The sequence below is a fragment of the Protobothrops mucrosquamatus genome, unplaced genomic scaffold, assembly GCF_001527695.2.
Source record: "Protobothrops mucrosquamatus isolate PMUCROS unplaced genomic scaffold, P.Mucros_1.0 scaffold1080, whole genome shotgun sequence".
NCBI classification, from domain to species: domain Eukaryota; kingdom Metazoa; phylum Chordata; class Lepidosauria; order Squamata; family Viperidae; genus Protobothrops; species Protobothrops mucrosquamatus.
Genome location: NW_015387308.1, coordinates 383,852 through 399,507, shown reverse-complemented (window position 1 = coordinate 399,507; position 15,656 = coordinate 383,852). Strand labels below are relative to the sequence as shown.

The following is a 15,656-nucleotide window of genomic DNA, read 5'->3' as shown; positions in this document are numbered from 1 at the left end:
AGGTGGAGGAGAGGAAGAGGAGTAGAAAGGGTGGTCCTGCTAGAGCAGGGGAAGGCAACCTTGGCTCTTTTATGACTGGTGGACTTCAACTCCCAGAATTCCTGAGCCAGCATGGCTGGCTCAGGAATTCTGGGAGTTGAAGTCCACCAGTCATAAAAGAGCCAAGGTTGCCTACCCCTGTTCTAGAGGCAGTCATGGGGTTGCTTATCTGCTGCTGCAACGGTCTTTGCCAAGTTGCCTGCCTTATCGCGGGCATATTGTGGACATTTCCTGAAGGCAGTCCCGGGGCAGCCAAGCATGTGGGATTTAGGGCGATTTAATTCCGAGTAAACGCAAGCGAAGTTGCCATCTTTGCTTCCGGTTAGAAATCTCTTCGACGTCTGCGTGACAACCACCGATTCGTGTCGTGCCGCAGTTCAAACGGCCGGCGAATTCACACGAATTGTCGAAAGACAGAGCAGTCTCGATCCAGAACGTGATGGCCACACCGGTATTTTCAGCAAGGCTGAACCCCTTGAGTAGACGTGCCACACACACAAAAAAACTTAAGTCAAAAAGGACAATCAACACGCACCCTTCAGTCTGTCCATAATCAACTTTAATTTTGCTCACGACATCAGTCGTAACTACTCCGTAAAGTAGTCTCCAGACTATGCAATAACGGGTGTGGACGTGTGACCCTCCAGATGAATCGCTATTTGAGCAATCCCGTTTGGTATAATTATTAAAGAGGAGAGTTGAAATTAATTTGAGCAAGCAGTTCTGTCTCTCTTTAACACTTTTTCTATATTCTGAAGACAACGAACACAGAGTTTCAAATAATCTTGTGAAGGGAATGCTAAAGGACTTTTAAAAGTTTTCTATTTTGTATAAAAGCAATCTTCAAGCTTATGGGAATGATGCAATGCTATCTTCACCTCCTCTGGGACAGCATATTAAATCTTATGCACAGTATCAGCTTTATGAGTCAGGAAATGGGCTCTTCAAATCTCATGCCATTAGTCCTAGACCATTTGTAAGAAAGCAAAGAAAAAGAAGAAAGGCATAGTGCAGCTGTTTCAGTCAAACAATATTTACACTGGCTCCCGTCTGACAGAAAAAGGCAGCCTTTAGGAAACCTTTGCAATTTCATCACTGGTCCTAGACCAGAGGTCCCAACCTTTTGGCCACCAGGGACTGGTTCTGTGGACAGAGATTTTTCCACAGACCAGAGGGTGCATGGTTTTGTGTGCTGCCTGCATCTCGCGAATGGGCTTTACTTGTTTGTGCGGGCTGGTTGCTGGCATGCTGCGGCCCAGTACTGGTCCATGGACCAGGGGTTGGGGGTTGGGGACCCCTGCCCTAGACAGCAGTGCTCTCTTTAGAGCCTTAGGCTGAGCTCTTCTGTGAATATGAAAGACATTTGCTCTTCCTTATGCAAATTACAAACTGAACCACTGAACAGTAGCTTTTCTTAAAAGTTTTCGCACTAGTAAGAAACTGGCAGCCCTTAAAAATAATGCTTGTGCAGGCAGGGCAAATGAACCAGTTGGCAGTAAGCTGGGCAGAGGGACAGCTGGTCCAGAATAAGCTTTACTAATTTCTCGTTCTGCAATCAACTTCTTTGGCTTCATGCTGATCACTAAGTACTTGCATGTTAATTTTACAACAAATGCCCAAGGGATACTGTTGTTCATAGCTTAACAACTGTACCTGGCAATCTGGAACTAGAGATTTACAGTGATATTTAGAAATGGGCAAAAGCTGACAAAAGAAGTCAGAGAAACAAACATTGTCTTTTCTCTTCCATGCCCCTTCCCTCCTCTGCTGTAGAATACTACAGCATTTAGTTCTGAGTTGGCTGCCAGGCCTGCAATATTTTATCTCACTCCGTAGAGAATTGAATAATGAGAAAAGAAAAGAGGTGTTTTTATTCTTTTTTTCCAGAAATATCCTGCATCTTAACTTTCACCTTTGCTTCTGTCAGGACATTCGTTATAAACCAGTTTTCTTCAAACTTCCACAGGGACTGGCACTCCTAGAATTCACAACTAATAATTCAACATCAGAGTTCAAAGCTGGTTTTCAGAAAGAATAGCTGTTCTGTTTTAGTTAAGCCTGTCACAATTTGTTTATGTTCTACAATCTACATTATGCTTAATGTAACTCTGCTGATGAAGTTCTATCGTTAATTTAATTAGATCAAGAATTTAGTGTATTATAAAGTATTTCTGTGATGGCATCTTTTTCAAAGTTGGTTTTTAAAATACAAATATAGCAAAAATCTAGAAAAGGAACATTGAATAATTGAAACTCAACTGCCATCTGGTGGACTATATAATGAATTTTGCAAAGCAGATTCTTTTTTTCTTGCTTAAAATCATGTATTGCTATTTTAAAGGCTACCTACATAGTTAACAGAAACATTTTCAAAAGAACATTTTTGAGAAAAAATCCTCTTTTTAAAACAATATTGAAATAATTAGATTAGAAGAATGGAATAGTATAAACCACTTCCACAGTAAGAAATTTGTACCTATTTGAAAAAAAATATCATTTTCAAATGTTAGAAAAAGATGATGGGTACAATTATACATTTTTTCAGAGTTGCCTAACCAAGGAATTACAAGATAACAACATTCTGCTGTCAGAATTCTGATAGCAAGAAAGGCAACTGGGGGCTCTACAGGTGATTCAATCTTCAACTCCTATCAGTCACAGCCTCTATGGCCAATGAAAAATTGTCAGTGCTTTAATTCATGCTATTTGGAAGGCATCTAGTTATTTATTTCTGCCAGTACAATGTTGTACTATTTTGATAACTATATTTTGCTCTCCATCTATAAAACTGCTCCCCCAATCCAATTATGCTTGTAGAAAGGCTAAAATAAGATAAAAGAATGCACATAGTCTATATTTCTCTTGATAGCAGGCATGCTCCTGTTGGTGGTACAACTTTGCACTTGGCTTGGGAAAAGGAATTTTCCTCTGCTTGTGTTCAAAGGGAAAGGAAAATAGCTGATCCCCTGTTGAGATAATCTCATTCACACTGTCAGAATAGACCATAGGATATGATTTAACTTGGCACATAATAACAGCATGCCATCTCCAGTGTATTTAACCCTCAAAGAATGAAGGCAAAGTTTACTGAAACTTGAGGAAGGATATATGGGAAACTGTTCTTTTTTAAAATAAGTATAAGACAATAGATATATCAAAGACTAGGTTCCTCTACTACAGGTGACAATATCTGGCCACAACTATAAATTTATTATATGCTAAATCTACCTCATCAAAATATTGAAGGTAATTTTGTGATGGAGAAAGAATTTAAAGAGGCACACAAAGAAAAATTGTAATAGTGGTGGACTTCACTTAACCTCAATCTAATCTGTTCATGTTTAGACTGTGAGAAAGAAACAGATTTCTAGATATTATGACATTATTATGACTTTAGAACAGTTGGCCTTTGGAACTGATAGGAGTCGAGGCTATCCTAGATTTAATTTTAAGTGATGTCTGAGATTTAGTGCAAAGTAGTATTGTGGAATGATTTAAAACAGTGACCATAATGCTAATACATTTAGCATACCTTTAGACAAGCCAGGTCAGTGGTGGTGAACCTATGGCACGGGTGCCAGAGGCGGCACTCAGAGCCCTCTGTGGGCATGCATGCCGTTGCCCCAGTCCTAGGCCTTCAGCTGGGTTTTATAAAACCTTTTCACTTTAGGCCTCCGCCGCCGTGTGCAAAAAAAAAAAAGGTTCAATCAATCAATCAATTTCAACTTCTCGCAGGGGAAAAGATCTTGCAAAGTTGGAATTGATTGATTGAACTTTTTAGTCCCACCCAGTTTGCCGTTACCACTGCAGCCACACCCAGCCAATGGGCCACACCCAGCCAATGGGCCATACCCACCTGGCACCCGACGATGCATAAGTAGGTTTGGGTTGCAGTTTGGGCACTCGATCTCTAAAAGGTTCACCATCACTGAGCTAGGTCCAAGATGGTCACATTGCATTACAAAAGGAGAAACTTCTCAAAAATAAAGGAATTGATGAAAAAGACTGAAAGGAAAAGTCAAGAGGACAAAACTTCATAATTCCTGAGGTTATTTAAAATAATGCCGTAGATTGGGGTTCAGACGGGATATATTATACAAAGGTAAAACAAACCCAGAGGAAGGTTGAGGTTTTTTTACAATTTGTAAAATTTAAAGTGTCTTTCTTCAGGAAATAGAAAATCTGTCTTAAGAAGCATAAAATTTGGCAGGAAAAGTATAAAAAAAGATCAGAGAAGTATACAGCAAATATGCCAGATGTCTTTCTTATGTCTTTATAGTGGATCTACTGCAAAAAGAAGTCCCAGTGTACCAGTAGAGCAAGAGAACCTCCTGCTTTCAGAGTTACAAGGCAGTGGGATTGGGATGGAACAAGGAGAAATAGAGTCCCTGGAATGAATTCTTGGTGTTCTCATGCTTTTGGAAAAACTGTTGGTGGTCTAATATAAAGCTGGCCCAACAAAAGGGTATTTCTCGCAGAGACTGGAACAGACTTCAACTCTTTTTGCTATCCTAGGTTAAAAAAAAATGCCTTCAATGAGAGTAAGTCCATTTTTAAGTCCTTTTATATATTTTATATATTTTTAAGTCCTTATATATATTGTCCCTCTAGATACTTTTTCCCCTGGTAAAAGCAGAAGTCATCTCCCTAGGACTGCATTCCTCCCCCTCCGTCTGAAGCGAAACTACAGGTCCTGTTCAAAACATTGGAAGCTCAGGCTGAGCTGGCAAAAAAGGCCAAGGTTCCTCTCTCCTTCCCTTCGGCGGCATTTCTTAGTTTGGCAGCAATTGGCTGAAGAGACCTTTCCTCCGGCTCGGGAACAATAAGCGGGTGACAGGAAGCGATTCTGGGAGTGGGGAATGTCAAAATCCAGAAAGGCGAGGAAGGTAGCTGGGGAACAAATACCGTACATGCGAGCCCCCATCTCTCCAACTTGCCGGCCTTTCGCAGCCCTTCACTGCGAAGTGTGTTAAAAGAATAGATCGTCTGAATACAGACGCCACCCCCGGAGCATATAAGCATTTTAGAAGGTATTCTCCAACAGTTTCTTCGAAAGGTGCCTGGTTTTGCAAGCAGACAACGCTTTTAATATAAGTTGCACCCTCCTCGCATAACTTTTCTCTGCACTGTTTCTCAATTTACCAGCTTTGCCTTTCGGAGAGGAGTAATGAAGGTAGAATGTTGGTACTTATTCTTTAATTTTGTGCATTGGGGCCAAGCATCTAAATTAAGATGTGTGGGGTATGATCTACTGCAATCTTAAAACCAAACAGCCCTAAACCCATCTATGCCAACCTTATACAATGGCCAGAGAGAGGCATTTGAGACATTCACAAACCTGGATCTGGCTTATAACCCCTTTCCTTAGTCACTACCCAAAAACCAGTACAAGTAGTTCTCAACTTAACAACCACAATTGAGCCCAAAATTTCTGTTGCTAAGTGAACAGTTTTTAATGAACTTTGCCCCATTTTATTGCCACAGGTGTTAAGTGAATCACTGCAGTTAAGTTAGTAGCACAGTTGTTAAGTGAGTCTGGCTTCCTCATTGACTTTGCTTGTCAAAGGGTCGCAAAAAGTGATCACATGATCCTGGGACATTGCAACCCTCATAAATATGAACCAGTTGCCAAGTGTCCAAATTGTAATCACATGACTGTGGGGATGCTGCAACTGTTTGTGAGTGTGAAAAATGATCATAAGGCACTTTTTTCAGTGCTGTTGTAACTTCGAACAATAACCATGGTTGTAATAATTGACTAAACAAATATTTTTAAGTTGAGGGCTATCTGTATTTACTACATGCTGCCCACAATTCAGGAGGCATAGCATTCAACATTATTCCACAGCTTAAGTAGGTGCTATATGGAATAAGTATTTCCAACCTAAGCTGCTTTGCATTTAACTTCTAAAATAAGTTCTGATCATGGCAAATGAAGAAAAATGTTTCTGTACATTATCTATACTGAATATGGTTTACATATCTCTACATCTTCCTTTACTCTTTGTTGCAAAGTGCTATATCCTTTCCCTATAGTAGAGTTACTCCACCTCCTTAATCTTTTTAGTTACCCTTCTTTGCACCTATTTTAGCTTTGTAATATCTTTTAAGATGTGACAACCTGAACTGCACACAATATATAGTAAAGCCTTATCATATTGGAAAATTCTATTTCAATTCCATTCCCCAGTACTCAAAACACAGGATTTCCTTTTTAAACAGCAGCTGTATAGCCTGATATTTTCATTGAGCTGTCCATTGACACTTTCAGGTTCCCTGAGTTGAACTGAAATCCTATTAACGTACAGGAAGTGTTTTGTGTGTAAACATGCATGACTTTCTTGGTTACATTTGCCAGTCTGTAAACCATTCACTCAACCTGAAGAAATCCTTTTGAGGCTCTTCACAATTCCTTGACTTTATTACCCTGAAGAATTCAGTATCATCAGCAAATATGGACAACTAACCTTAACTCTAGATATATGTATATTCCCGGGAAACTATAGTGCACATTATCAGAATGAGAATTGCCCATTTAACTCTACAGTACTAAGTTTTCTTTTTCTTTTTTGCCAGTTGTTAATCCATAATAGCATATGTCCTCTTTATTCTCTTTATCTGTGGAAGCTGAGTTTACTGCAAGGACTTTGCTGAGAGACAAAGATACACCAAAGCTATTAGATCGCCCTTATCAACAGGTTGGTTGATACCATCACAAAATATAATTTTTTTTCAATAGATAAATATGAGTTTAACGTGTTTGTAAACAAATAAAGATTCTCAATGCGAAGAACTTCTCTACTGAGTCTGTGTTTCTGTCTCTTCCTTTTGGTTTAATGTAATGCCTTCCTGATAAGGCTTGCAAAGTTCTCACTAAATACATTTTTCCCAGTCTAAGTATTTTTTTTTTTTGCCTTACATCTCCATATCAGGTAAGAATGCATTTCTAAAAACAGTTATTCCATTTCTGAAAATTATTTCAACCTACTTTTCATGTTTAAAATTGTTTCCAACTTTTGTAAAACATTGCAGCCTTCTCATTAGTCAATGAGAATAAAATTTATGCATTTCTTAAAAGAACAGGCTTTGCTAAATATAGACTCTGCAGTTAAATTCTGAAGCAGCATAAATGCAGACACAGAATATAGATTCATTTTTAAAACTATACAAAATTTTAAATTGAAAATAATTGTTTACATTTTCTTTATACATCAACATACAAAAGACCTCATTTTATGAGGTACTAAGGAATCAAAACATTGCTACAGCTATCTGAAAATTCTAATCTGAAAACAATTTATTACACTGAAGCTTTACAAGGTTATACTAAATATAACAACTCAATACATCCTTTTTACAAGATCAACATTTCTCTACACTCCTCAGGTCTTTAGTTTTTAAGGCAGTTTGGAGGACTGGCTATCCAATTGCATCATAAAATTATATGAATTGCTTGATAACCAGGTGTTTAGTTTAAATTGTGCAAACCAATCAGTGGAAAGTATTACCAGTTATTTGTGTGAAATATCTTAACTAAAAAAACTTTTTTAGTCTTTTCTATTCCTTCATTCAATTACTTTTATAAGTTATAATAAATTAAATATTCCAAAGGTATTAACTGATTTACAGGGATTCTCAGTATCCATAAGTGTACAATAGTTATCTATTTGCTATTACTCCTTCAGGTATTCCATTATCCTGCTATTTCTCAAACACAGGAATATACATACTGCTTTATCAATCAGCACACTGTTCAGAGGCTAAAATCAAAAAGCAATTAAGTCACAGTATGAGCGATCGTGGTTTCCAATAAGAAGAAATTACTAATATGATCCCTCAAGTGTGTCATATTAGTTTTACTGTTTTCAAAAATTTCTAATATAGTTGCCAGTATTTGCTGCAACATTTAGTTTTTCCCTTGTTATGAAAATGTGTCTGCATAACTTTCAGTTTAAAACAACAAACACACACACATATTACAACTAAAGTTTAGCTGTTAAAACAAGATATTATGTGCATAGCAAGTGATGAAGTCCATAGCAATGCTGCTAATTTTATGCTGGTTTCTTCAGAAGTAGTACAAATACTCTCAAAATATCCTTTTTTCCTTTGTCTTCCAATTGGTAGAATATTTGGTAAAGCATACACACCAAGCATTTTCCTCTATTATATTCTGTACACTTGGAGTATAAATGTTTCTCTCAATCTCTGTTAGTGTTGTTTGCAGCAAAAGCATGTAAATTTCCCATTTGGCTGAGGCCACTCTGGATATGTGCAACATGGATCTCTACATTATTCTGGAAACAGCTAAAGAAAGAAAAAACAGTTCTTTTTCAAACAGTCCATATGCAGATGTATTAATGTGCATGTTCTAAGTTTACATACAACAACATTTTCATGATATCAAGCTATTTGCCTTTTTTGGCATAATTTTGGGCAATTTCAAGAAAAGGGAACCATATTTCTCAACATAAACTATGAAAGAAAATCTTTCAATACAGTGAAGAGTAAACATTATTCACACGAGGTAGTTTCCATATATTGAGGAAGAGGGTGGTCTATTGAAGTGGAGGCAGCTGGTGTGTTCCATGAGGCTGAATAATTTCCAACTGGTCTCTAACCTTCCCCTTTTGGGAAAAGTGGTGGGATTGCAGCTTTAGAGAGTCCTGGAAGAAGCAGATTATTGAGATGCTTTTCAGTGGGATCTTGGACTTGAAAGGTGGCATTTATTATTTTTGTAAATAATCTTTGGCAGGAGCAGGGTAGGGGTAGTGCAACTCTCCTGCCCTATTTGATCTTTTGGTGTCCTTTGATACTAACATAATGGTATCGTTCTAAAATGTCTGAGGATTAGACCAGAGGGCAATGCACTGTAATAGAACTAATTTCATCATGTGGGTATTGGTGAAGGGAAAAAGGGTGAGACTTAAAACACCTGTTTTGCAGGTTCTTTGAAGTGTAATACTTTCCCAGATTCTGTTTTAACATAATATGAAGCTACTGGGTGAGGTCATCCACTACCATGGGGACAGTTATCAATATTTACATAACACCCAGTGATATATCCAGACCTCTGACAACTGATTCTGTTGTGGTAATATCCAGGTTCTGGACAATTAAGATTTGAATGAGGAATGAGGAAGAGGTTTAGGTTCAAACCAGCAAGACTGAGTGTCTATGGATTCATGAGATGTCTATTATGAGTGGCTTTTCAACTTTGATACTAAGTGGGATAGCACTTTCTCAAACAGAACTGGCACATAGTTTAGGAGTCCTCCTGGACATAGCTCATGCTCAAACAGGTGAACAATTTTGACTAGGAGGACCTCTAAACAAATCCATCTTGTGTTTCAATTACACCTTTTCCTAGATTTGGAGGTCTTATTCTCAGTCATTCATGCCTTGGTCATCTTGTGTTTGAACTATACTAATAAGCTCTACATGGGGTTGCCCTTCATGACTACTAGGAAGCGACAACTGATCCAGAATGTACCAGGAACCTTGGTTCACCCAAATAACACCTCTACTCTATGAGCTACACTGGTTGTCAGTTGTTTCCAGGTGTTAGTTGTCATGTATAAAACATATCTCAGGGCCTAGATATCCACAAAACTATCTTTCTTCAATTATGCTAACTGCTCTATTAGATTTAATAAGGTGAACAGTCTCCAAGCATTATTGATAAAATTATATCATCTTGTGGGATCACAGAAACTTGCTTCTTCCATGGCTTTTCATTGGAACAGCAATCCCTCAAAGTTCATACAACCTTGACCCTGCTTATGTGGCTTTTCAGCATGTTCTGGGGCAGAGCAATTTGTGACCCCTCACTAATATATATTTATTAGATTTATAAGGTTGGCTAATTATTCAAAAAACACAAGGAAGTATACAAGACAAGTTAAGACTACAATATGACAATACAAAGAGAACCAAATAGCAAACATTTGTCCAGGAAAGGCAAAAATTGAAATAGCCATACGTACATATTACTGAATTCACAAAATCACAGAGTCCAGGACTTGCTGGAAGACCAAGTCTTCATAGCCTTCCTGAAGGACACCTGGACTTGGAAGGAACTGATATTGGGAGGAATTGCTATTAACCTTTGGTGCTATGGTATTTTCCTTCACTTATATGGTTGTTTAACAAGGTTTGGGTTATTATTCTTTTAATTTTTTTGTTTTAATATAGTGTACATAATTTATATAATGTATTGTACCTAAGTTAGAGTCACTTTATGATGAATGCAGCATATAAACTGAGAAATATGGTTGCCTCTTCATGAAATAGACTGACATGCTGCTACTATTCTTCTTCCATCTAGTACGTGGTGTACATTGGCATACAATAGGTCAGTGGTGGTGAACCTATGGCACGGGTGCCAGAGGCGGCACTCAGAGCCCTCTCTGTGGGCATGCGCGTCGTCACCCCAGTCCTAGGCCTTCAGCTGGGTTTTATAAAACCTTTTCACCTTAGGCCTCTGCCACCATGTGCAAAAAAAAAAAAAAGGTTCAATCAGTCAATTTCAACTTCTTGCGGGAAAAAAAAAGTTCTTGCAAAGTTGGAATTGATTGATTGAACTTTTTAGTCCCATCCAGTCTGCTGTTACCACTGCGGCCATGCCCACCCAATTGGTCACGCCCACCCAATGGGCCACACCCACCCGGCACTCGACGATGCATAAGTGGGTTTTGGATTGCAGTTTGGGTACTCGATCTCTAAAAGGTTCACCATCACTGCAATAGGTGAATCCTTTGAAAAGATTACTAGATATACATATAAGGATATATGATACAAGTTTAATTTCAATTTTTTACCTGATATTGGTAGAATCTATAGAATTCTTGATGTCATTCAATGAATCTGTTAATGATTTAAACTCAAAGGAATTTAAATCACCTCCTTCTGCTAGACACTGGAAGAAATTTCATCAAAATAATTAGAATAGAATGAAATTGTAAATTTTCTGTTGTGTACTGCTTAAATATATGTGTACTTAATCACACACACAAAACAGAGAGATGTGGACCAGGTGGATGAAGCCATCCCCAGTTCCAGTTGTGGATATGACTTTAATCTCATTGCATCCTGCAAAAGCTGGGAAATAAACTATAAATACTCCAATATTCATCAAGTATAAACAATGGGGACTCACTGTAGACTAGGTTTTGTTAAGAAAATGTATACAAGATGATTGAAGATTATATAAGGAGGTTACTTTCTACATCTAATAATTGCTTATTTATGAGGCCAGATTCAAGCAGGTGAATTGGTCACAACAAGCTTCCTAACCCAAAGTGGCAGAATGTATTTTTCAAATTAAAGGTAGTCCTTGACTTAAAATTGGGACTGAAATTTCTGTTGTAACTCATTGCAGTCGTAAGGCAAGTTGGATCCAATTTTATCATATATTTTACAGTGTTCATTAAGAAAATCATGCAGTTGTTAAGCAAATCCAACTTCCCCAATGGGCATTTTTTTTGGTCAGAAATTGGCACAAAAGGTCACAAATCATGATTATGTGACTGTAAGATGCTGCAACCAGCTGAAATATGCACCAATTGCCAAGTGCCCAAATTGTGATCATGTGACCACAGGAGTGGTGTGATGGTCATAAGTGTGAGTACAGGTCATAAGTCACTTTTTCCAAGACCATTGCAACTACAAATGGTCATTGAACAAATGGTTGTAAACTGAAGGTTAATGTAAGTGTTCTCATTTTCTTAATGAATTTACCTTAATCTGCAGTAATATTGCTGTGAGTCTAGCAATCAATTCTGTCAGATTTTCATTTTGAACACAAGGCTGTCCGGTTGTTGATGTGTTTGATTGTCTGACAATCTCCTGAGCTTCTTCCTCACATCTTCGTCTCAGATCTGTGGGATGGTCTGAGGGCTGGAGACCTTGTTCTGGAGCAAGCTGGAGCAGAATAAGGAATCGAGAACTGAGTCACTTTTAAGAGCCAGTATTCCAAATGCTCATTTACACTATATTTTCTAGGGTTGACACTGACATTTCAAAACTACAGCATTGTATCTTATCAGTTTTTTATTTGTGACAGAAAATAGACCTCATCTGCATCTGAGTAGCTTATCCTATTTCTTCAGTCGCCTGCAGATACCAGTTATTTTATCAAGCTACATCAAACAGAAATGAAAATGACTTCTATTTTTATGTGGCAGCATAAATATTGGTAATGCATATCATTCTGAAGATATTCAAAAGAACCTGTAGCTTCTCCTATAGTTACTGAAACATGAAACTAGCAAAACACTTACCTCATAACAATACTGCTGAACTTTATGTAAAACTTTATTTAGATCCTTATTCAGCTGTTCAAGATCTAAAACAATAGTTGCATATCTTCTCTGAAATTCAATACCAATAGGCATAGAATAGGATTTCTAGAAAATTTATAAAATAAAACGTTAAATACATTAAGAGCATGATCTGTACAATGTTCAGATTTTTAACACACAAATCAGTCTATAATTTTTGTTTCTTAACATTTAAATGTGACCAAATAGTTCTCTTAAGTATATTTCTGCTTTATCTCTCTTGTAAAAAAATATGCACATTTATTTTAAATTTATTTGATGAACTAAGAATCCTCTTATTAAATTACTGCTAACAGTTAATTCCTAAATTATTTAAACATATTTTTAAATAATTGATTTTTTTTGTGTACAAATTAGGCTAGTAACCAATTCATGTATGTTTAAGTTCAAACTAAGGTTACAATCCTACGCATGCATCTGTAAACTGCAGAACATATAATGAGGCTTATTATATTTTATGGTGTTTATATTTTTCTAGTGTTATTGTTTTAATTGTATACTTAGCAGTGGCTAAGTAAACTGACTAAATAAATAATATGCAAAAATCTAATTGGCAGTAAAGAGTTATTATAATCAAGGAAGTACACCCTATTCAGGATGCATTAGATTAGAAATTTTTTCACATGACTTCCTTAGGTTTACTATGTACTTTCTTAAACTATATTTTAAAATGGTACAATTCCTGAAACCCATTGTGTTCTAAACTTTACATTAATATTATTTCCATTTGATATTGCATTGTATATTGTACAGCAAACTGTCACTCTTTTAATAAAAACCAATTAAGCCTATTTATATTTTGCTGCCTACTGAACAAGTTGTCATAAATATTAATTACTTTATTGAAGTTAATATTTCCACTCTTGCTTGAAACAAATTTCCTCTTGCTTGAAACAAATTTCCTACTAGTTTGATAGTAGTGAAAACTAATACAAATTTATTCCGCATATGAAAATATTAAGCAATTCATTGCTTTAAAGTGTTGAAAGAAAAGAGAATGAACTCTAAAGGCTTAAAGAGGAAGGAACATAGACTCATAGGTTACTACAAGTCACCAGTTACCTTTTTGACCTGAAAGTATTTTTATGATAAGCAAATATTTATTATGTAAGCTGTATCCAGTTGTATTCCTCTGCCGCCAGGATGGCAGCCACTAGTGCATTGTTTCTTAAACTTGTTTCTCTTGAGACCCCTTTCCAATTTTAAAAATTATGGATAAAATAAGAATTATATTTATTTTAAAAAATAAAAATAAAAAATGAAACATGCAGAAAAGAAAAAAGAGAAAAAGAAAAAAGAAAAAAATAGGAAAATATATATATAAAGACTTCCTCTTTATGACAAGTAAAAACATTTTTTTATTTTCTCTTAAAACACAACAAATGATCTTTTCTTCCCATCTCTTGTTAAATCTTTAAAGCCTTAGTGTTTCAGCAAAATCTTTAAGGATTATCAGAGATAACAATAAACCTATTTTAGCCTTGATCAAATAAACAAACTATTTATTCCTTCCTTTTATTTTTAACAATCTCAATCTGTAGCCCCTTTAAATAATGTTCTGGAACTTGATTTCTTTTCATTTTTATCTTTGTACCTTCTCACAAAATTCTTCAAAGCCTTAACAAATCTCTTTTATGAATCCAATATATCCAGGTCACTCTCTTGGTTTGTTATTTGTACACCTCTTTTAATTATTGGGACATCAGCTAATTTCTTTTGCATTTCCAGTATATATCTTTTTTCCCTATCATTCTTGTAACCTGTCATTTTTAAATCCACTTTCAGGTCAGTCTCAATTTTGTCAGGTAAAATGTTCCTCTTTCATAACACCTTGGAAATGAAGTCCATCTATAAAGGCAGACACTCTTAAATTAATTTCTGGGTCCACTGTTCAAAATATCCTTCAATGTGTTCAACGTTAAAATAGTTTGCTTTATTTTGTATTAGTAAGTCAAATTTAAGTGTTCATATTTAATTGTAATCTTTAGCTCCTTCTGGTTCCCTTTAGTGTCTAACTTTCAAAATCTCATTCTATCATGCATTTTTTAAAAAGAGAATTCAAAGCAACAGCATTTTTCCATAGCAAGGATTCTTGTAATTCCAGAATATTATTTCAAATATATCTGGACTCTTAGTTTGTTTGTAACTTTCCAAATTCAAAGGTTTTTTTTGCTGCTTATTAATTTTTTTAAGTCTTTAACCTTGTATTTGAAACTTATTTTATTAAGGATTAAATGACTCAACTCAACTATTCCTAATAACTGAAAACCAGCGAACAAGCGATTTCCAGACATGATTAAAAAGTGATGTACTTTTAAATTTGCTGACTGTGGTTTAACAAATTGGATATTCCCTTGTTTCCCAATGCTCTAACCTTGTTGGAGAATGCTGTTTTGCAGTCTGCTCGTGGAGAGCAACTGTATGGTGCCTTTTGAGCGATCTCTAATCCGCTCCTTATTTGGAGGGAAGTGCAAACAGCTGGTCTACATGCTGACTCTTCATTCCACCATGATCATTGGTTCTGCTTCAGTTCACAATTTCTTCCCCAGAAATCCAATATTGTATTATTTTTCAACTTGGACTGATAAATAACTTTGATTTTGCAGTCCCCTAAAAGGGTCTTCAGAAATCCAGGAGTTCTAGGACCACATTTTAAGAAACACTGCACTAGTGGAACAAATTTTTACTATCCCTGCAGCCTTAGAGCATGTCTGCAACATGTGAAAAAAAGACTAGTATGTTGCGGGATCACAAATTGATATAATAATGACCACTGAAACAAGGGCATATATTTACCAATTTTTCTGCTTCTGTATTCATCTCCCTTAACTGCTTGATATGTTCCTTCTTGATCATAAGAATTTTTGATAATCTGGTCTGAGGAAAGCAGAGAAAAGAGTATAATATATTTTCCATATATCATAGAAATTGGAAGTTAGTAATCTAATGTTATTCTAGATAGGTCTGTATTAAAAACCAATACTAGATAATATACTAAGGTCTGGAAACACTTCCTGAAGAGCTTGCATTGGTGTTGAAATGAGAGCGAGGTAGGTACTATTTCCTATCCTGTTGAATAAATTTATTTATTAAATATTTAAAGTTAATGGCACAAGTCTACTATTTCAGACTTGATGCATTAAGTCTGCTACAGCCAATTTTATTAACACATCTCCAAATAAGTGCAATTTAGTGATTGGTTGAACCACTCTGCCTGGAAGGTCTTACTTCTGCGCCAAATGTAGCAAACATTATTTTTTATTTTGACATCTCTTT

General features: G+C 36.2%; 1 protein-coding gene across 1 annotated transcript in view; it reads right to left on the bottom strand.

The window, feature by feature from the left end:
- Window positions 1–6,875: 6,875 nt before the first annotated feature.
- Window positions 6,876–15,656, bottom strand: part of LIN9 (lin-9 DREAM MuvB core complex component) — a 28,344-nt gene continuing 19,563 nt past the window's right edge. Inside the window, exons 11-15 of the mRNA XM_015820181.1 lie at window positions 15,177–15,257; window positions 12,321–12,446; window positions 11,779–11,961; window positions 10,860–10,957; window positions 6,876–8,346 (exon numbers count right to left, since the gene is read on the bottom strand). Of these exons, the coding sequence (XP_015675667.1) occupies window positions 8,241–8,346; window positions 10,860–10,957; window positions 11,779–11,961; window positions 12,321–12,446; window positions 15,177–15,257 (594 nt within the window). The 3' untranslated portion in view covers window positions 6,876–8,240. The remainder of the gene's footprint in view (window positions 8,347–10,859; window positions 10,958–11,778; window positions 11,962–12,320; window positions 12,447–15,176; window positions 15,258–15,656) is intronic.